Below are 21,853 nucleotides of genomic sequence, written 5' to 3'. Positions count from 1 at the left end.
CAGGCTTTCCTTCGATCAAGATTGACGGAAAACAAATCAACGAAAAAAAATGAAAGAAGCCAACATATCGTTAATGCATATGTTTTATACGGGGATGAATCACGGGCGTAAATTTCGGGTTTGTACTTAACTGATACGGCGCGGTTACAAAAAAAAAAACCAATTTATTCACTTTTAAAACTAATTTCTTTATTTCACTATCGAATAATTTTTCTAGCTATGGGTGATGGTGACCGGTCCGCTCATGTGGCAATTTTGGAAGAAGGAAAACTGATAGAGTGATAACGGAACAAATGAAACGAGCTACACAATAGCGAGAGAATAACAACTGTTGGAGTGCGTTTTCATTCTAATCAATGCACTGCGTTGCTGACGCCAAAGGATGCATTGCAGATGGATTCCAATTTGAATTTAAATTGTTTAGCTTCAAAGTGATCTAAACCTAACAGCATAATTTAATCCACGATGTTGGGAGTTTAGTTTTGGAAGCAGTCCAAGAGTATTACACATTTTTCGATGTCCATGTTCTTGAAAATTTGCCTGATTTAATTATAATGTGATTGTTCATTGAAAGTTTCAGAGAAGCAGGATCCTTTTTTTATTTGAAATCTCAAACAAATTTTGAAATTCGGCATCTTGAGCATTTCTGTTCGTCTTCGAATCTAGAAAAGGTCTTTTTTCCGGTGTATTTTTTTTTAATTTAGGGTTTATCTAGGGTTTTAGTCTCAGAACAGAGAGGCATTCTTCTTAGTAACGTTGGATCTGTTCAGTAGATGGGTGCAGTTTTTTTTTCCTCTGTTCGGGACCTAACACCACTGCGACCAGTTATTTGATCTATTGTAGTATATCCCGTGTCCTTAGTTTTGTGCATGTCGTATTACCAAATCACTATTGAGAAATGATGAAGTATTCGATTTTTTTTACAGTTGCTATTCTTGTATTGATCGCAAGGATCCAAGGTCCCGCTATTCATACCACTTGGAGTGTTGAAACACCCTGCAAAGGCACGCCCCTTTGTCAGTCAAAATTGGATTCCTTAGCAACAAAATTAAGGAATGACACCGATAATGACCATGCATCAGAACCCTAGTCTTAACCACTTCAAACTAGAGAACAACGAATAGAAGATTAGGAACCACATAGATGAAGACAAACTAACTCATTTTTTCCTTGTTTCAAGATCATCCTCGGTGGACAAAGCCGAATCTTATTACTATAAACAAGGCATAAAAAGTAACAAGGACTAAGATGTGTTCCTTTGATTACTGAAAAATCCTGTTCCCCTAGTTTGAAGTAGTTGGAACTAGGAATCGGTGGTAGATCTTACATCCCGTAACGTACCACAAAAAGGTGATCTACCCACGTTACGGGGTGCAGTTACATGCCCTTCCAAACATTTCAGCTAAAATTATGTGTACCGAACTGGTAATAGAAGTAGTCATTAACTCGACCACACATTCCTCTACTGAATACAGCCCGTTCCGGGTTGTCAAGAGTGATGATATTATACTCAGGAACGGATCATTTCCGTTTTGAAAACGAGGAAGAATCGTTCTTAAAAGAACGAGCTGTCTTGATCAAGACATAAAACCCTGCATTTTATGCTCAGAATAGTTTGCTAAAAGCACACTAGGTCGCCGCACAAACATATAATATTCGATTCTGAAAATCCACCAATACGTTCGAGATAGGTATGACAGTGTATAAGAAAAACACCAAGCTATCGAGCGCAAATGAGTTTTTTAACGCTATGCTCAGTGCACAATACCTGCCATAGACAAAAAGCGTAACATTTTAAACGGGCCTATCAACTTTTGCACACAATTTTTTCCCTTTCGGATAGTGCGCTTGGTTTGCGTGGGCGTACTGAGCTTCTCGTGAAAAGGACCAAGGAAGTTGTTAACAAAAGTTGATAGGCCCCTTTGCAAATGTTACGATAGCATGATTCATGTGTTCATTTTTAGTAAACAGGGCCCCGCTGTTGTGTCAATTTTTTTTTCAGTAGCTGAACAAAAGTTCACCCTTGCACTCGTCTATGTACGGTGGTCGCAAAACACGGTTGGAAGTGACTTGAGTTTAGCTTGCTTCCACTTTCATCAGTGCCCTCATCTCCATTGCTTCTTCCAATAAGGTTTTGCACCGTTGGAGTTAACCTCAATCGGATAACAGATCTGTGGTGCTGTTTACGTGGACTTTGTCAATTTTTCTTGCGTAAGATTTTCTTGATAATTTTTCAGACTGCAGTAAGATGAAACCCCACTTTTACAATGTCCCCAAGAAACATCCTTTCCTCGTGCATTTCCTTGGTATTTTTTCAAATTAAAATTTGGAATTTTTCAAATAAATTTTTCGAAAAAAATTCTAAGTGCATGTAAACAGTACCACTGAACTGTCAAAAAGTTCATCAGATGAACATTGAGTTCATTTGTGACGCTGCAGTACCTAATTGTTTTTCTTTCAGAATCGACAGAAATCACTCTGAACCCGACCAATGTTCTTCATGTTATATCTACTAGGACAATGCCCAGTTACTAGGCCAATTTTTATACTAAGAGTTCTTTTATTGAGCTCTAAGAGCTACTTCCTACTTCCTCCACTGCCCCGAAAGTATCCCCGCGATGTTGAAGAGTAGGCATGAGAGTCCGTCACCTTGTCGCAGTTCCCGGCGAGATTCGAATGAACTGAATAGTTCACCCGAAACCCTTACGCAGTTTTGCACACCGTCCATCGTTGCTTTGAGCTGCCTGATCAGCTTCCCAGGAAAGCCGTTCTCGTCCATGATTTTCCATAGCTCTGTGCGGTCGATACTGTCGTATGCCACCTTGAAGTCGATGAACAATTGATGCATTGGGACCTGGTATTCACGGCATTTCTGGAGGATTTGCCGTACGGTGAAGGTCTGGTCCGTTGTCGCTCGGCCGTCAATGAAGCCGGCTTGATAACTTCCCACGAACTCGGTCATTTTAGGTGATAGACGACGGAAGATGATCTGGGATAGCATTTTGTAGGCGGTATTCAAAATGGTGATCGCTCTGAAGTTCTCAAATTCCAAATGGTCGCCTTTCTTGTGAATGGGGCAGATTAACCCCTCCTTCCACTCCTCCGGTAGCTGTTCTGTTTCCCAGATCCTGACCATCATCCGGTGCAGGCAGATTGCCAACTTTTCTGGGCCCATCTTGATGAGTTCGGCTGCGATTCCATCCTTTTTTTTCCTTTGTTCGGGACCTAACACTACTGCGACCAGTAAATTGATCTATTGTAGTATATCCCGTGTCCTTAGTTTAGTGCATGTCGTATTACTCCATCACTATTGAAAAATGATGAAGTATTCGATTTTTTTACAGTTGCCACTCTTGCATTTATTGCAAGGATCCGACTCTAATTGAAAGGTCCCGCTATTTATACCCTTCGGAGTGTTGAAACACCCTCCAAAGGCGCGCCCCTTTGTCAGTCAAAATTGGATTCCTTAGCAACAAAATTAAGGTATGACACCGATAATGACCATGCATCAGAACCCTAGTCTTAACCACTTCAAACTAGGGAACAACGAAGAGAAGATTAGGAATCACATAGATGAAGACAACTAGCTCATTTTTTTGCCTTGTTTCAAGATCATCCTCGGTAGACAAAGCCGAGTTTTGTCACTATCAACAAGGCATAAAAAGTAACAAGGACTAAGATGTGTTCCTTGGATTACTGAAAAATCCTGTTCCCCTAGTTTGAAGTAGTCAGGACTAGGAATCGGTGGTAGATCTTACATCCCGTAACGTACCACGAAAAGGTGATCTACCCACGTTACGGGGCGATCCTTACGAGCTGCTTTGTTGTTTTTGAGCTGATGCCATTCAGATCCTTAACTTCCCTCAGCGTTTCCTCCATTGCGCTGGTCTCCCGTGCCTACGTTCTGCTCGCCATTCAGGTGCGCATTGAAGTGCTGCTTCCACCTTTCAATAACCTCACGTCCGTCCGTCAAGAGGCTCCCGTCCTTATCCTTGCACATTTCGGCTCGCGGCACGAAGCCGTTGCGGGATCCGTTAAGCTTCTGGTAGAACTTCCGTGTTTCTTGGGAACGGCACAGCAGTTCCATTTGCACTCCTCGTCTAACCATTCATTCCGTCGACTTCTTTCCACGTACCCGATGGTGCTCTCGGCTGCGTCGGTGATGGCTGCTTTTACTGTACTCCAGCAGTCCTCTAGATGGGGCACATCGAGGTCGCTCTCCTCTGGCAACGCTGCCTCGAGATTCTGCGCGTATGCCAAGGCGACATCCGGTTGCTTCAGTCGCTCTAGGTTGTACCGTGGCGGGCCTTGGTACCGTTCATTGTTGATGACGGAAAGTTTTGGGCGCAGTTTGACCATCACCAGGTAGTGGTCAGAGTCGATGTTAGAGCCACGATAGGTCCTGACGTCGATAATGTCGGAGAAGTGCCGTTCATCAATCAGAACGTGATCGATTTGCGATTCCGTCTGCTGTGGTGATCTCCAGGTGTAACGATAGGGGAGGCTGTGTTGGAAGAACTTGCTACGTATGGCCATGTTCTTGGAGGCGGCGTAATCGATGAGTCGTAGGCCGTTCCCGTTCGTCAGCTAGTGGGCGCTGAACTTTCCAATCGTCGGTCTGAATTCCTCCTCCTGGTTTGGGCAGCGATCGTACTCGCGATCGAGCTGCGCGTAAATTGCGTCCTTGTCATCATCAGTGCTTTCGGAGTGAGGGCTGTGCACGTTGATTATGCTAAAATGAAAAATCGGCCCTTGATCCTCAACCTGCACATTCTTTCGTCGATCGGCCACTAACCGATCACGTGCTTCTGCATTTCGCCCATCACGATGAAAGCTGTGCCCAGCTCGCGTGTGTTGCCACAACTCTGGTAGATGGTATGATTACCTCTAAACGTTCGCACCATGGATCCTGTCCAACACACCTCCTGCAGCGCTACGATGCCGAATCCGCGGTCCTTCAGTAGATTGGCGAGTATTCGGGTGCTCCCGATGAAATTGAGAGATCGACAGTTCCACGTGCCGAGTCGTATTTCGTCGCTGGGGTCGTTGCCGTTGGTCTCGGTTCGTAGTCCTCTGTTGCTGATTTTCCGTTGCAATGCTTTTTTACGGCTGGCTCGCAGGGCCTGACACCAACCCCCTAACTTTCCGGAGGACCAGGGTGCACAGTTGTGCTTAGAGTCCTTCACTGGCACTCGGACGTAGATCAGCCGCCCCTAACAAGGGGAACAGACGCTGTTGTGAGCCGCTCCTCTTGGAGAACAGACGCTCAGGCAAACCCCCCTTTCCTGTCAGTCTATGACCAAAGTTCCCACCAGGGTTGGTTACCCGATCTTCCCTAAGGTTGCTCACAGTTCCCGACCGGTACCACGGGGAGGTAGGGATAAGGAAGAGGCTAGTGATCTCAATGGGATCTGTATTGAGCATTACCCAGCATTAACCGACCTGGATTAATACTAAGGCCCTCTTTAATGCACCAAAACTGGGTAGACTTTAAGACCTCTTGCATTCATTCAGAAATGATAACGTCAAACTTTCCTCTCACTATAATGACTATGTAATCCGCAAAGCCCACAACTTCGAACCTTTTTGCTTCCAGGCTTCTTAGAAGATCATCTTCAACTAAAGACCACAGCAGTGCCAGTGGTGAGAGAACTCCTCCTTGAGGACAACCTTTTGTTGCCTTTACTGTTATAGATGAGCTACCCAGCCCAGAAGTGATTTCTCTTTTTGCAAGCATAATCTGTATCCAGTTGACGATGCGCCTATCGAAGTTCTTTGCCTTCATGGCGTAAACCATAGACGAATAGGATGCATTATCAAAAGCTCCTTGAATATCCAAGAAAGAGCAAAGTGCAATTTCTTTAACTGAAAGAGATTTTTCAATTTTTGTTACTAAGGTATGGAGAGCAGTAACTGTTGACTTTCCGGATTGATACGCAAACTGAAAATTAAATAATGGATGCGTGAACATGTAAGTTGAATTGATGAAATCATTCATCACCTTTTCCATAGTCTTTAACAAAATTGATGAAAGACTGATGGGCCTGAATGATTTTGAATGAGTTTTGTCGTGCCTCCCATTTTTGGTATGAATATAACTGTTACCAACCTCCATTTTGATGAAATATAATTTATCCTTATACTTGCCTTAAAAATCTTAGTTAGAGCCGGAATCAGCACTGATTCACCATTTTGAAGTAGCGTCGGAAATATTTCGTACACACCTGCAGATTTGAAGGGTTTAAAAGATCTCACCGCATTTTCTACTCTGGCCTCAGTGAAGATGTCATCGTCTATATCTGGTGTGGTGATTCCTGTTCTTTGAGACTCCGAAGAGGTATCCAAGAGGACATCTTTCATCAACAAAATCAGAGTTACCCGATTCCTCACACAAGACTGATCCTGGAAAATTTGTTTCCATCATTAGATCTAAAGTTTCAGAAGGAGATTTGGTGAAACCTCCATCAAGAGATTTCAGATTACCGAGTTCTGTCGTATGATCACTCGAAAGAGCTTTTTGTAACCTTGTCACTTCCGGAATACTGTTTATGCTTTCACACATTCGAATCCAAGACCGCCTCTTAGATTTCCTTATTTCATTATTATATTCAGATAGAGATTTCTTGTACTGTGTCCAATCAGAAGTGATTTTCGCCTTATTGATAATCTTACGAGAAGTTTTCCGAAGGCGTTCCAAATTCGAATTCTACCACAGTACATCCCTGCTAGAGGAGGACCACTTGATAGGACAACTACTGTTGAAAGAACTGATAATACCTTCGTTTACCTTTTGGGAAAATGATTCCAACTGCTGAATCGATTCAATTTTAATATCATTTGTAAATATGTAAGAATTCAAGATCAATGTTTGTTTTCCTAGGATTCCTAAATACAAATCACCTCCCCCCCATTCAAACATAATATGGGGCCTCATAGCCTAGTCAGTAAAGGCACGGTTTTACCAGGTCGGATGCGGCGGGTTCGATTCCCGGTCCAGTCGAGGGTATCTTTCGGGTTGGAAATTTTCTCGACTTCCCTGGGCATAGAGTATCATTGTGGTTGCCTCAGAATATACAAATTCATGCATTGGTAATAGGCATCGAAAGCTCTCAATTAATAACTGTGGAAGTGCATTTAGAACACTAAGTTAAGAGCACGCAATAAGCTAATATGCACTAAGCAATAAGCTTGAAACACGAATAAGAAGAAAGAAGAATGTTTATGATCAGACAAAGAGATTTCATCGGACACATGCCAATTCCGATTTTTTTTCCGAAATTGAAGGAATGCATAATGTCAAATCTAAAACTTCCTGTCCAATGACATTTGAAAAAGTAGGTTCATTTCCTTTGGTGCATAAATCTATATTGTAAGAAGCGAAGTTCTCCGTATAGTCCACTATCCCAAATTCTAATACGCATCAATTTTGAGCGCTTGGAATCAGGCGGCTGCTGTTTCTCAGCAGCACTTGCTTCCACTCCACTGTTCTTTCCGGCATCCAGGAACGTCAAATACATCATCACCACCTCTTCTTTCAGGACCTCAACCGCTTCCTCGTTCGGCCATGCACCTTCAGTCACTACACCAGCGTACGTGCTGGTCTCTTCCACATTCCGTTGTTGGTTTTCTTCTTCCGTACGTTGTTGTACTGGCTGCTTGCAATCCTTGCGCTTAGGGCAGGAACAGTGCTGCGTTCTGTCAACAATGTCAATTGACGTAAGATGTTGGTCTTGCACTGAATTTTACCTCCGACACTGATATTCGCAGTAGGCATGCTATCAGGCGGTACGGTTTTGATATTGCTATCCATATAAATATCACTAGGGAAAAGTTGAAAATCTTACTTTTATCTCAATAAATCAACTGTTTTGTATAACCGTTATATTGTTTTAATTTTAGTGATGAGTTTTCTTAATATTGCTACTCAATTAGCTGGCGTATATAAGAAACATTTAGGGTAGAATTTTGAATATCAGTGGTCCCTTCACGATGCCAATGTCATTTGCGCACTGACATTGAGGCGAATGATATTGATATTCTAACTGTCTGAACTGATACTGACATCAGGTGGCTAGTGAAATTCAGCATTTTGTAGGTATTGATATTGATATTTTGCAGCACTGGGCAGGAATTTATCCGATGCCTTTCAATCTTACAAAGGAAACACACATTTTGTTCCCTTGATGGAATGTGTTCCCCAATGAAATAACCGTATACATTTTTTTTTGCCGAAAACAGTCAACATTACCCTATCAGTCAACAGCCGACATTTACCGTATCACCGGTCTTGGCATACAATACATTAATTCAAAAACAGTACGGGCATAGAGGTTCAAGTAACAACTCTGGTTGAGAGCAAGTGTTAAATTCCAGTTTGGGGGACGTCTAATAATAATAATAATAATAATATGAATACGAAGAAGATGTTGATGAACCCCCTTCAGACAAAAGTTTCCTCCCAAACTAATCATACATGGTAGGAAACTTTTGTATGATGTCATTCCAATATGTTATCGAAAAAAATATTGCCCATTTTCTTATCGGCATTCAACCATCCGAATGTAATATTCATCATCCCGATCGTAAGCGAACGACCAAGTAGATAAAGCGTAATTGAAGACGATAATAAATCTTTCGCTGCCAGCTAGCACCAACGGGCCTGGTGCCGATCTAGAAAACATCTTCCCGGAGCAAACTTGCGGCCCATTCGAGTGCATATTATCGGGCAGGAGATAAGATTAATGTGCAATCAATAATTTGTTTATTACATTGCCCATTTACGGGGAGTTGTTTGCTGTTTGCCTTTTGAGCATCACTTCTTTGGTCAGGTGATTCGCTGGAGTTTCGACAGGTGCGATAAGTTTGATGTTTTATCATCCCCGAGCCTTTGCTGAGATGTATTAGGAATTCTTGTTTGATTTATTAATTAGGCAGTCAACGATGATTTATGGACCTGCAAGGATGATTATACCGATGGAAAAATTGATGTGCTATTTATTCAATTTCCTCACAAGAACAGATACTTAACTAGAGCTGCAATAAGCAATCCCATCGAAAGATGAACTCCAACCGCCGCACTGATTCCACCGATCACGATGGATTCGTAGGGGCCCAGTGTCACCGCGGTGGTGTTGACGCTATGACCGACCATGTGACGGGACTCGGTGCCAACCAATCTGACCGTAGCACTGTCACCCACAAACTGGTACAGTTCCTTCACATCCACCGTATGAGTGTTTCCTTGGAAGTTGACCAGCACTACATAGTAGGGATCCTTTTCGCGGTTTTCATTTTCCCGAAGGAATCGAACGAAGGCAAACACATCGTCGTTGAAGGCGCGAGATCGGAAGTCTCCATGAGTCAAAATGCGTTCCTTGCGTAGCTGCAAGCAATCGACGTAGAATTGGTAGGTACTGTAGTCGGCTTCTTTTTGCTTCAGCAGATTGGTCTGCCTGTAGAGTGGATTCATTGGAAGCCATGTTTTGTTAGACTTTGAGAATCCAGCGTTGAAAGTATCATCCCACTGGAACGGAGTTCGCTGAGGATCTCGTGATGCCCATTTGTAGCCTTCCTCCCCCAAGTTACATCCCTGGGGATCCAAGCTGTCTTCGTAGGACATATCGCGGTAGTCCTCCATACCGATTTCCTCCCCATTGTACACGACCGCTACTCCAGGAAGCACCATCAGAATCAATGCCATTCCATCGATCCGTTCCCGACCGTAGCGACTAGCAATACGAGGCTTATCATGGTTACCCAGCACCCAGTTGGTGACCTTACCACGAGGCATGTTGTCCAACCATCGATCAATCACATATTTGAAATGGTGAGCATTGGAGCCATCGTTCAAGTCTTCAATCATTGCGAAGTTAAACGGGAAATGAGCCCGCTGCTGAGTACCATCATCCGATTCGTAAAACTTCATCGTCATAGATAAATTGGCGTACGCTTCAGTCATCATAATGCTGTAATGGATCACAATATGTAATTTCTCAGAAAGTGCCTTCTAATGACCATTCCCATTTACTTACATTGTCTCGGAATCGTTTTCCGTCACGAAATCATCGATAACCTTACGCCAGCGAGCGATCACTTCGTATGTCTCCGGGAGATCTTTCGTGTAGATGTGATGTGTGTAACCGTAGCTGTTGGGATCTCTCGGATCGTTGATCGGTTCATCGCGAAGATCTTCCACTTCGAACATATGGTTGATGGCATCGATTCGAAATCCGGAAGCTCCCTTCCGCATCCAGTAGCGCAGAACTTCATCAAACTCCTCTATCACCGCTTCGTTGCGGTAGTTCAAATCCGGTTGACCTACAGCAAACTGATGTAAATAGTACTGCTGACGCTTCTCGCTCCACTCCCAAGCCGACCCATAGAAGACGGATTGCTGTGGATGATTCAATACAACTCACTTTTTTATTAATTACCATTCGAAGCTTTCACCACGAATAAATCACATACCCAATTGTTTGGAACTGTTCGATTTCCGGCACCATCTAGCTTGCCATCAACCCACACGTAGTAATCCGTATAGGGATCAATTTTATCCTCAGACATCTTGAACCACTCGTGCTCCTTGCTCGAATGATTGGGCACAAAATCCAAGACGATCCTGATTCCAAGTTTCTTTGCTTCGACAAACAGTTCTTCCAGGTGCTCGTTCGTGCCGAACAGTGGATCCACCGAGATGAAATCACTCACATCGTATCCAAAGTCCTCTTGGGGAGATTTGAAAATGGGACTGAGCCAAGTTGCCTCGAACCCGGTATCCTTCAGATGTTGCAACTTAGCAGTAATTCCCTTAACGTCACCGGTGCCATCATCGTTGGAGTCGAAGAACGATCGCGGATAGATCTGATAAAAGACGGCCGTTTCCCACCAATCCTTCTGATCGGTGACTGGCTGCTGAGCTGCTACGAAGAGGATGGCCGTCGTCGTCGTCGCCACCAGCAGCGACAATGACACCTTAAGACTAATCATTGCAATTGTTCGATTGGACTGATAATTGGCACGCCGTCGTGAGCTCTATATATAGACTGACAACCCCGGCGCTTGTTACGGCAATCAGAGAGATAGAGGGTCGTTGAATGTGTGTTGGATGAAGATTGGTATTCAACGGTTGAATAAAACAAGTAACGGGGATATTATGCAAAGCAATACAGTTTGCTGAGAAGATTTTTCTCCCTCATAGATTTAATAAGGATCGCAAGTTTAAATTTAAGCGTTTCAAGACAGCGCATTTTCTATGTATTTGTAACAATGCATACATTATCTGCATTCAGAACTGTGAGTTGACTGAATATAACTCTAGCAGATCGTGATAAAATTTTGACACTTTTATCAATTGATAGCTTATCTGACCGAATCATGCTGAATGTTAATCAGGCTCGAAATGGATCGTTTGAATTGCAGTAATCAATTTAATAAGGGCTATAAAGATTAGATTCGTATAGGTCACGTTTCGTTGCGTAAATATTCAATTGAATTGAACAATAATTATATTATCATTAAGATAGTGGAGTAAATTTCGTCTGTTGAGGTTCAAACTAAGTTGGAATTAAAACGGCACGGTTGTGAGCCATCCCAACGTTTCAGCTTTTGTTGCTGTGATCGTCTTGGGAAATGAATTCCAAACATTCATTCATATCGAATAAAGCAACCAGTTTTCCGAAATTTCAAACGTTCAATAGATGGTATTAGTTAGTTATACAGCGATATATATAAACCTAACGGTTTTATAAACCTTACGAAGAAGTCGCATAAGGGATCCACTGAACTACGAGCGATCCAAGACTTTTAATAGGCACTCAGAAGATCTGGTGGAGTGTTGTCCAAGATGCCTCTTGATCCAAATGTTCTGGTTGATTTGGAACCCCCTCGGATCCTTCTTGTCAAAAGCGGTCCTCTCAAAGCAGCTTTTGTTCGGTAAGCAACTGATCTCGAATATCATACAGAGCAAACGTTTCGCTATACCACAGGTGCGGAGAACAACATGTCGTTCGGATCTACCCTTTTCAAAGGAGTGTCTCTTAACAGAACCGTACTCAAGATATGTTTTAGGTGGCAAACTCTAATTTTTGAGTCTCCGTCCTGGTTCCATTTTTACGATGTCCTCAACATATTCCATAAAGGTAGCGGAAAAAAAAAAAGATAGAGGAAATGGCTCTAATGTTGGCATATGGATCTAAGATTGGGCCCATCGCAAAAAATCTGCTGTTTATCAATTTTATCTAGACAAACGCGTCATTGGGACGGTACTAATGGATATTTTTGGTCGCTATTGAAAATATAGTCGATTGCTAAATTTATGTATGAGCCCAAATTAGGGGCATTTAGGCCGACATTACATCCATTTCCCCTATATCGCAACAAATGCTATTTTTCGTGATTATGAAACTATGATGTAGGGGAAATGGCTCTAATGTTGGCCTAAGTGCCCCTAATTTGAATACATAAATAAATTCAGCAATCGACTAAATTTTCAATAGCGACCATGGATATGTACCGTCTCAATGACGCGTTCAGATAGATAAAATTGATAAATAGCAGATTTTTAGCGATGGGTCCAATCTTAGATCCATAGGCCAACATTAGAGCCATTTCCCCTACTATATTTATTCGCAAGAAGCAAGAAAAGGTGGCCAAGTTTATTTATGACACATCAAATAGGGGAATTTACGTATTCTCGGCAACCTAAGCAGCGACCTTCTTTCTATAGCCTTTTTCTCTAAGGAACGCACACATATGCAGTATTGGTTTGTTTACAATCTTTTGCTGCCAGCTGCTCTAACAATTTCAGTCGAAAGAATTGTCAAAAACTGTTTTGAAACGCTTTTACAAGCTCCAATCTTCTCTAGGGAGAGCGAGTATTGTCGGCAACCAGTTTTTCTTCGGCACCCGTTCCATTTGAACTGCATGTAAATCTGCTGTTCTATTATCGGCAACTCGAAATCAGCTACAATTTGTAGTGCGCGTTTCATTTCAAGAAAACCTTGCTAGATTGCTTTTTCTCAGTGGTAAAAATATAGTCAAATTGAAGCTGAAGGCATAAATAGTCAAGTCGACGATGACAGGAGCACATATCGTGGTAGGGGTAAACAATAGTTGAAATTTCCAAACCTACGACTGGATACCTTCCTTCAAATAACAACTGAAGTGCGGTAAAAATCGGTAGAACTGTTTCAAACACACAGTTGGTACTTGAGCGCGTCGGTTTTCATCTCTTTTTGCCAGTGGTGGCGGGGGGGGGGGGACACACTCCTCACCATCCCTTTCCAAAGGGGGAGTTTGGTGAAGAGAGATAAAAAAACCGATTTGTACCTTCCTTAAAAGTTGTTCTAGCTCGCTATTCTAATATCTATATGCAATCTTCACACTGCCGTACTCTAACGAAACTATCAACTCTATGCTTTCATCTACTCCATCTATCGTATAAATATTACCACTACAGTCTGTTATTTGAAATTAGCATCTTCAACTATAAATAATCGTTTGCATGCATTCAGCGAAGTGTTTTCGTAAGAAAATCCAGTGAAAATAGTGTTTCAATTTGGGTTGCCGAAAATAGTCTGGCATACCGAAGCCGTCATTTCCCTTATGTCATGTTTGCGATTTAATGATCATTGATTCGCTCAGAAAGCTAAATTGACGGGTTTTATGTGTCACACACAACTTTTCCTCCATTTGCAAGGTGCAAATAAAAATTATGATTAATTATCAATCAATTCCGAAAAAAATGCATTTTAGCTGTAATTTGAATTTGCAATCAGATCTTTTTTTTTTCTTAAATGGAGTAAGAGTTTGTTTGACCGACGATCTGCCGAGACAGCTCATGGAAGCTACATTAAAATTCAAATCCCTGTTCATCAAACTTTCCTAACATACTATTTTTCGGATATTCAAACTTTTCGATTGCTTATGCTGACTTGGGGACTCGAACCACAAACTTTGCGATTATCAGACCTGTGCTTTCTACACTGCTCTCTATACGCTTCAAGATATGGATAGACTAAAAGCAAACAAGAAGTGCTCATTTTCCCGAAATGAAAAGCTCAAAGAGATTCTGCAGTTACTCGGATTAGGAAGTATCCATGTCAGGTATTCGTTCGAAAAATCACGCATTGACATTTTCAAACAAGCCGCCCTTGAGATCATAATTGGACGATGAGATTCATTATTAAGACTCTGAGACTCCTGTGGGGCAAGATCTTTTAATATGTTTTGCAGATGGTTCCAATGTACAGAAATTAAAAATATTTACTGTTTTTACTGTTCGTGGAACCGAAAAAAAAAATGTTATTGGAAACTGGATGTAGTAAGTAAATCACAACGCGGTGAGTGGAGAGGCCTCCTCCTTCAGGCCGATTGCGCTCACTTGCTGCGCGGCAAAAGTGATGGAGAGAATGGTAAATCGTCAACTTAGGTAGTTCCTGGAGTCTAACAGTCTCCTTGACGAACGGCAGCATGCATTCCGGCAAGGACATGGCTCCTTCACTTACTTTGCAGCCCTCGGGAATGTACTCAAGGAAGCCCAGGACAACGGTCACCATGCGGAGTTAGTATCCCTTGATATTTCAAAGGCGTTCAACAGGACGTGGACGCCTGGCGTCATCAGGGAGCTCATCGACTGGGGCCTGAAAGGCCACATCACGCACTTTGTATGGAATTTCCTCCTTGGTCGTACCTTCCAGGTTACTGTCGGGAACACTCGATCGGATCAGTTCCCCGAGGAAACTGGAGTGCCCCAGGGTTCCGTCATAGCGGTAACGCTATTCCTGGTGGCAATGAACGGGGTGTTCAGCCGACTGCCCAAGAACGTGCACGTAATCGTCTATGCCGATGACATACTCATCGTCGTAACGGGACGAACGACTAAACGGACCAGGAATATTGCCCAAGCAGCTGTCTCCGCCGTCAGCAGGTGGACGCTTTCTGTTGGTTTCCAGCTCTCCGCTCCAAAGAGTGTTGGGTGCCATATCTGCCACTCGGGCCATCTGGTTCGGGGACCACCGATCACCATCCAGGACCATCCAATTCCGCTTAAGAAAACAGTACGTGTTCTGGGGGTAGTTCTGGATCGGACTCTAAGTTTCGACCAGCACTTCAGAACGGTGAAAGAAAACTGTCGTAGCCGCATCAACATCGTCAGGACAATCTCCCGCCCGCACCGCTCCAGTAACCGCGAGATCCGCCTTCGTGTCGCCCGGGCTGTTATCGACAGTCGACTTTTCTACGGCATTGAAATTACCTGCTTAGCCACCGAGAAGCTGAACCGCATCCTCGCTCCGGTATACAATACCTACGTACGCATCGCATCCGGCCTTCTACCTTCCACGCCTGCAGACGCTGCTTGTGCGGAAATCGGAGTTCTCCCTTTCCGCTATCGATCTGCTGCAGCTACTGCTACGAAAGCCGCTGCCCTCGCTGCTAAGACATCCGGGAATGATAGGGTCTTTCTCCTCAACGAGGGGAACAGAGCCTTCCGCACTGCAGCCAACGCCAAGTTATCAAAATAGATAAGCGTATTAAGAGAGGATTCCAAGCCGAAGATAACTCTGTAGCGTTGAGGGGTTCTGTTGCAGAACCTCTTGGGTCGGTCTATCCGGGGCACGTTCATCGCTTTACGGACGGATCGCGATCACGGGCTGGAGTGGGACTCGTAGTGGTAGGACCAAACTCCGCAACAAGTCAAAGTCTACCGGAGGAGTGTTCCGTTTTTTTTTTTCGCAGAAGCCGCTGCTATTCTTGATGCAGCCATCATTCCTGCAGATCAACCGATCCTTGTGCTAACGGACTCACACAGCGTCATCCAGGCACTGGAATCCGAAGCCCCGAGCCACCCCTGGATACAAGCCATTACACGATATGCCCCAACCTCAACCGTTTTTACGTGGATTCCCGGGCACTGCGGTGTTCCTGGAAATGAGGCTGCGGACAGGCTGGCGGGATCCGGTCCATCTGGTCCCCGCTTCACCAGGAACGTACCACTCCTAGACGTCAAGCGTTGGATCGCGAATATTATCATGGAAGCCTGGCAGGAGGAATGGTTTCAGTCGCGGACCACTTTCCTGAGAAAGATCAAAGAAAAACTGTACGATCCTGGCCTGGCTAGTACAAGGACCAACGGATCATTTCAAGACTCCGGACCGGCCATGCGAGGATTTCCCACCATTTTGGTGGGACACCCTTCCACAAGGTTTGTCCAATCTGCAGCATCCCTGCCTCGGTGGAACACGTGCTGTGTGTCAGCCCAGAGTTTCAGAGGCTACGCGAACAACACCGACTCCCATAGAACATCAAGGAGGTACTTGGCAACGACCCCTCGACGCTGGCTGCGCTGATTGCTTTCTTGAAGGACGCTCACCTGTACAACCAAATCTAGCACTCTCGTCGTTGGCTGCGCTGTCCGTGTTCTTTCACCTTCCTATTTTCCTGCAATCGGGATATCTCTGCCGGACTGGAGCACTGTCTCTTACGGTGGAGCTCTACCTTATTCGCGCATCCATTCATCACCACAGTCTCGATGTAACTCCCATTTAACATTAAGTTTTTTTTTTAATGTTGTCTCAGAGCCAGTTTTACGTTACGTTAATGTTAGACTGAAACGTTTCCTTAGAGGCAAGCCCTAAGCCTGACCTTCTACTATCAAATGTGATGAACTAGCCTAGGGCTAAAAATCACAAAAATAAAGAAAAAAAAAACTGGTTTAATGAGCTAAGCACTGGATAGTTGTTCTAACGACTATTAAATAATTATTGTAGCACTGCAAAAACTATTTTGTTCGCCACGATGGTGATGATGGATTTTTGATATTTAATTTAATAGTAGTAGTAAAAAAATATATTTTTTAGCAGTCTACAAAGGTTTGAGCCTCACGCGCGTATTACGGATAAAGAGGACTGAATTTAACATTTGATAAAAAAAAAAATTCAATTTTTAAGCTTATTTGGAAGATACCTTGAGTTAGTAGTAAGTTTTCTGGCAAATGTTGGGGGTTCGTGAGCTTCCTTGACATTGCTGAAAATTATGATAGCATCAGATTGTGAGGCTGCTAGTATAATAGGATGCTTTGTTGATTGTTCATTAACTCTTTATCGCTTGTAATACTTAGGAATATTTTAGGTGGACAAAAAAGCCGACCGCCTGAAATTTTTCACATTTATATCGCTGTGAAGCAACTGTAAACTCTGGAAGGAATTTATATCTACTAACCTGGTTAAAATGTTTACATTTAATTATCTTAAAGATAAATCGTCCAGCTCAAACCTTTGTAGGGGTAAGAGGTGGGACCATCATCATCATCATCTTGATGAGTTTTGTCTTTCGTCAAAGGTAAGTGGACCGCTAGAAAAGCCCTTAGCATCAGAAGTTTTAAGGGTCCTTCCTAGTTACCTACCCCAACGACAAATGCCTCCGTGGAGGAGCGAGAAGCTCATAAAAGGCCGTTGAATACTTTTACGAATCCAGCACAGTCATGCCCGGTGTTCAAGAAAGAATAAGCATAAAAACATCAACTGATAGCCAGGCGAGTAAGAGAGGTGCCACAGTCGGAAGAAGTGTTAGTTTGTTTACTTAAATGAACCATGCCCATTTTGTTATGGCAAGTTTGCTATAAGAAATGCTCCTCGTGTTTATTAGCGAAATTCACATCAAAGATTGATTAATTGCGTAGGAAATCAGTTAGGTACGGCATTTGTGACCAGCATACACCTTCCCGTCGTACGAAACAGGTCAAAAACAGTCCAAATCCGCAGATAAAAATTTTTGTTTTGAATTTCTGTGTGGCAAAATAGTGAACTTTTCGTGAACATTAACGGCAAAGAACTCACCAATACTGGGAGACCGTGAGTTCCTGCCTACCTGTCTTAAGGTGATTCCTTGTAGAGTCCACAAATGGCCACCACGTAGGCTATAAATGCACTTCCACCTCGAATTTTCAATTACGCAAATCTCGGAAATTAGAGTTCCATTTCACCTGAAATTGCTACTGCATGTATGCTGCAGTAGACTGATGCAAATTTTGACATTTTCGCTCCACAGTGCTCAAACGGTTCCAAATCGGGTCCTGATTAGTCTCCCAAAATTTGAACTCATTTGAAAAGAAACTGACTTCGCACAAACCATTTGAAGTTTATATGGAAATTACTATGGGAAATCCAAACTTTTTGTTCATTGTCTTCTTACCTTTTTCCATATGGCACTGCTCAAAAATTCAAAAGCTATACTTATGGAAAATTTTCTCAGCTTCAACTTAGCAGAATGTAGTTGTTGAGCCAAACGTCAAATAAAATAGTTATTAATTGTTTAAGAGATTGATAATCTCATGGCATGATCAAGCAGCTGTTTTGTGAGCAACACTGTATCTTGCAGTGTGACATAGTAGCCATGATTTTTGTGCTCTATTCCAAGCGCCAGAAACACCAACGTTGCCTGCTGAACAGTTGATTGAGCATAATCGTAAGACATTAGTGGCTTGAATTATTGATAACTTTTGATGCTAACATTATATTGAAAAGTCGTTCAGGACAAAGTTGTAGCTGAGAAAATTTTCTACGAGCTCAGTTATCATTTTTTAAAGCAGAGCTATATGGTAAATTTTTTTTTTTTTTTTTTTTTCTTTATTTTAGAGATTTTTAGCCTGAGGCTAGTTCATCTCTTAATATATGGTAAATTGTTATATGGATATGAACAAAACATTTGGTTTTCCCATAGTAATTTCCATATAAACTTCAAATGGTTTGTGCGAAGTCAGTTTCTTTTCAAATGAGTTCAAATTTTGGAAGACTAATCAGGACCCGATTTGGAACCGTTTAAGCACTGTGGAGCGAAAATGTCAAAATTTGCATCAGTCTATTGCTGCAGCGTAGCAAACGTAGAGTAACAGTTTCATTGTAGTACGTGCCGTGGAAGCTGATACTTGTGCACTTAAAGTTTCGAAGTGATAGCGAGAATAAGGATCTCACAGCGAACCACTTTAAAAACATCTCGAACTGATAGGGACGTACGCCAGCAGCGTTAGTCATCCCATAGCGCAAATATTGGATTTTCGACCTTTGCAAAACTTCTCCTTTTGATGGGCGCTCCTGGAACTCATTCTGTCTGCGTATGTATGCGACATGAGAATGTTGAACTGTGCTTGCGTTCTATAAAATCACTTCTTATAGTAAAAACTACAAGGGACGCAATGGTGCCGTAGGACTACCTGGTCTTATATCATAAATCTTTATTTTTTAACTGCATGAGGAGCTTGTGTTTTGTACAGGAATGGGAATTTGAGCGGGGTTCTCTCTGGATTTGTTTATAATGCATTCTTCTGGAGACTTCGAACAATCAACCAGCTGGTTATAATGTTCGATTTGTACGTAGTTTTTGAATTTAACTTCTTCAATAGAGTAATTAATGCCATCATTTAGTAGCTATTTAAAACTATTTAAATCTGGACACTGATCGCACTAAAGAAAGTAAAACTGCGGTGACGGGATTTGGCATACTAGTACGGATAAGATCATTCAAACTGGAGTTTTTTGACGTATGACTACGTCTATGATTTCTATATGGGGGTATACCTTGTGAAAACCGAAATTGGAACGTGTAACAAAATTAAGAAAGATTTTGAACGTTGATAACGCAGCTGCCCCTGGACCAATTTCAATAATTTTATCACCAATCGATCAGAAATATTTCTACGCATTTGTTAAATTTAGGACTTTATCATTTTTCAAAATGACACTATTGAAAATTGCACGAATATGCAACTGTTGCTATGATTAAAATTATCATAAATTGCCTGCGAAAAGCGATTTCCCTTATACAGATTTCAAAGTTGATTCCATCCGGTCTCACCAAACGGTGTTTATGCAATCATCACGTGGTGAGTGGTGGTGTGCTCCAGTACACAACGAAAGGCTATCCGCAAGCAGCTAGCTAAAGTAAATTTGACGCATTCAAGTGATCATAACTCAAGAACTATACAACATACACGGTTGATCAAAACGTCAAACAAAAGGAACATTTATTAAGCTTACAAACGATATATAACAATTTATTACATTTTACCATTTCGAACGAACTGTCGCACTTTATTTGTGATCGATGCCATCATGATCTGCACAGTCGCTGGTGAGACTGTACCGGCAAACTTATTCCACTTTAAACGCATTTGTTGTGCATTTGTCACTTCTTTACCGCATCCTTGAATGTTTTGCTTAACATTCGCCCAATATTTTTCGATCGGTCTGAACTAGGGCAATTCGGAGGATTAATCTCTTTTGCGACAAAATTAACATTGTTTGCAGCATACCATTCTAGTACCTGCTTAGAGTAGTGGATGCTGGCTAGATCCGGCGAAAATATAACGTTGGTCTTGTGGTGCTGAATGAAGGATAAAATCCGCTTTTTCAGACACTCTTTAATGTAAAACTTCGACGTCATTGTGTGAGATGTGATGAAAACCTTGTTTTTAAGGCCACAACTGCAGATTCCTTGCCAAATCATTAGTTTCCGAGCAAACTTATCAGCAAAAACAAATTTCCCCACGACCAGTTGCCAGGTAAAATTTTCGCCTGGGATTTGTTTATAATCCATTTTGACATATGTTACGTCATCTTTTAAAATACAGCCATCAAATTTCGTCAAAATTCGTTCGTATAGTAATCGTGCTCGCTTTTGGGCCACTAAATTTTGCTTCAGGGAGCGATTCGGATGTTTACTGGCACAAAAAGACTAATATCCTTCTCTTGAAAGGATGTTACGCACGGTGGAAAAGTTGGAATCGTATTTCTTTGTCAAATCACGTATGGAGACACCTGCATTGCTTTTCACGTGCCACTTTTATGATAGATGCGCTGTGCTCTATCCACACTCAGAGTATCCTTGCAACGTTTGATTGCAAGACTCACCGTTGACTTTAGGAATTTTAACACTTTTGCTATTTTTGAGGCAGACCACGAAGAGTTCTTAATTAATTTTCGTTTCTCAAATTCCATGATGTGGTGTTTGCGGATCATAGGTAACAGACGCTTGTTTAATCACTCACGCACGTAAACATCGGTTGTCACAAACGGTTTGGAAAGCATACCACATTAACAAATGGCTTGCCAAACCCCGCGTCGTCAGCACTTCGGCCATCACGAATGGTGTAGTACTGATCACCAAGAAGAGTTTTTTAATCACATTTAACGTATACATGGTTCATCGTCCATAATTACGCACACCGATTTTCCGCACAGCAATTGGTCGTTTAACTTCCGAGCCCTCGGTTTGACGGATGCGGCTTCTTTTTCACTCCGCTTTGGCTTCTTCTGCTTCTTAGACGTCTTTAGACCCATTTTTGCTTTGGCCCGCTGGACGCCCAAGTAACATTTTAAGTTTTATGAAATACTACAAAGCAACTATAAAACAACATTCATAAAACCCTGGTCAAGGCTATTTTGTCATTAATGCATTCACCAAAACCTCATTAAGACTAGAATATGCCTAGTTGGCCCACCCTGGAGAAGGTTCTGAAGGGTGTATTCTCGAAGCTCTTCAAGATTGATCTACTGCAAAAGGTTGTGTGACGAACGCATTGATAACCATTTGAAAGCTACAATAAAAGCTATTTAGCAACAATAAAAACCCTTTCCGAGCCATTTCCCCTAGCCGCCTGCTGAATCCACTAGGAAAGCATCAATCAAGATAGAAAAGGATTTATGAATCCGATCTTATCAAAATAATGAAAATAGAAACTGATGGTATAAAAATCTTGTTGAATATCCAAATTTATTACAATAGTTCTCATTAAGTGGCCTAGTTTTAAGTGCCATATTATATTTTATGTGAAATGTACGTGAAAACATCGAAAAAAAAT

At 42.2% G+C, this 21,853-nt stretch overlaps 2 protein-coding genes across 8 annotated transcripts in view; both read right to left on the bottom strand.

Moving 5' to 3' along the window:
• The window catches only part of LOC135709868 (dual specificity calcium/calmodulin-dependent 3',5'-cyclic nucleotide phosphodiesterase 1-like), a 714,199-nt gene that overhangs the window by 364,489 nt on the left and 327,857 nt on the right, over positions 1-21,853 (bottom strand). The gene's annotated exons all lie outside the window — the stretch shown is intronic.
• On the bottom strand, positions 8,994-11,016 carry LOC135709935 (maltase 1-like). The gene is made up of 3 exons (XM_065232382.1): positions 10,468-11,016; positions 10,032-10,393; positions 8,994-9,965 (listed from the first exon to the last, which is right to left on the bottom strand). The coding sequence occupies exons 1-3, from the start codon at positions 10,984-10,986 to the stop codon at positions 9,008-9,010; spliced, it is 1,839 nt and encodes a 612-aa protein (XP_065088454.1). The 5' UTR covers positions 10,987-11,016; the 3' UTR covers positions 8,994-9,007.

Source organism: Ochlerotatus camptorhynchus, unplaced genomic scaffold, assembly GCF_037179485.1.
Source record: "Ochlerotatus camptorhynchus isolate MF236.1 unplaced genomic scaffold, CSIRO-AGI_Acam_v1.1 ptg000367l, whole genome shotgun sequence".
Lineage (NCBI taxonomy): Eukaryota > Metazoa > Arthropoda > Insecta > Diptera > Culicidae > Ochlerotatus > Ochlerotatus camptorhynchus.
The sequence above is the reverse complement of the archived record's forward strand: the minus strand, read 5'-3'. Positions and strand labels throughout refer to the sequence as shown.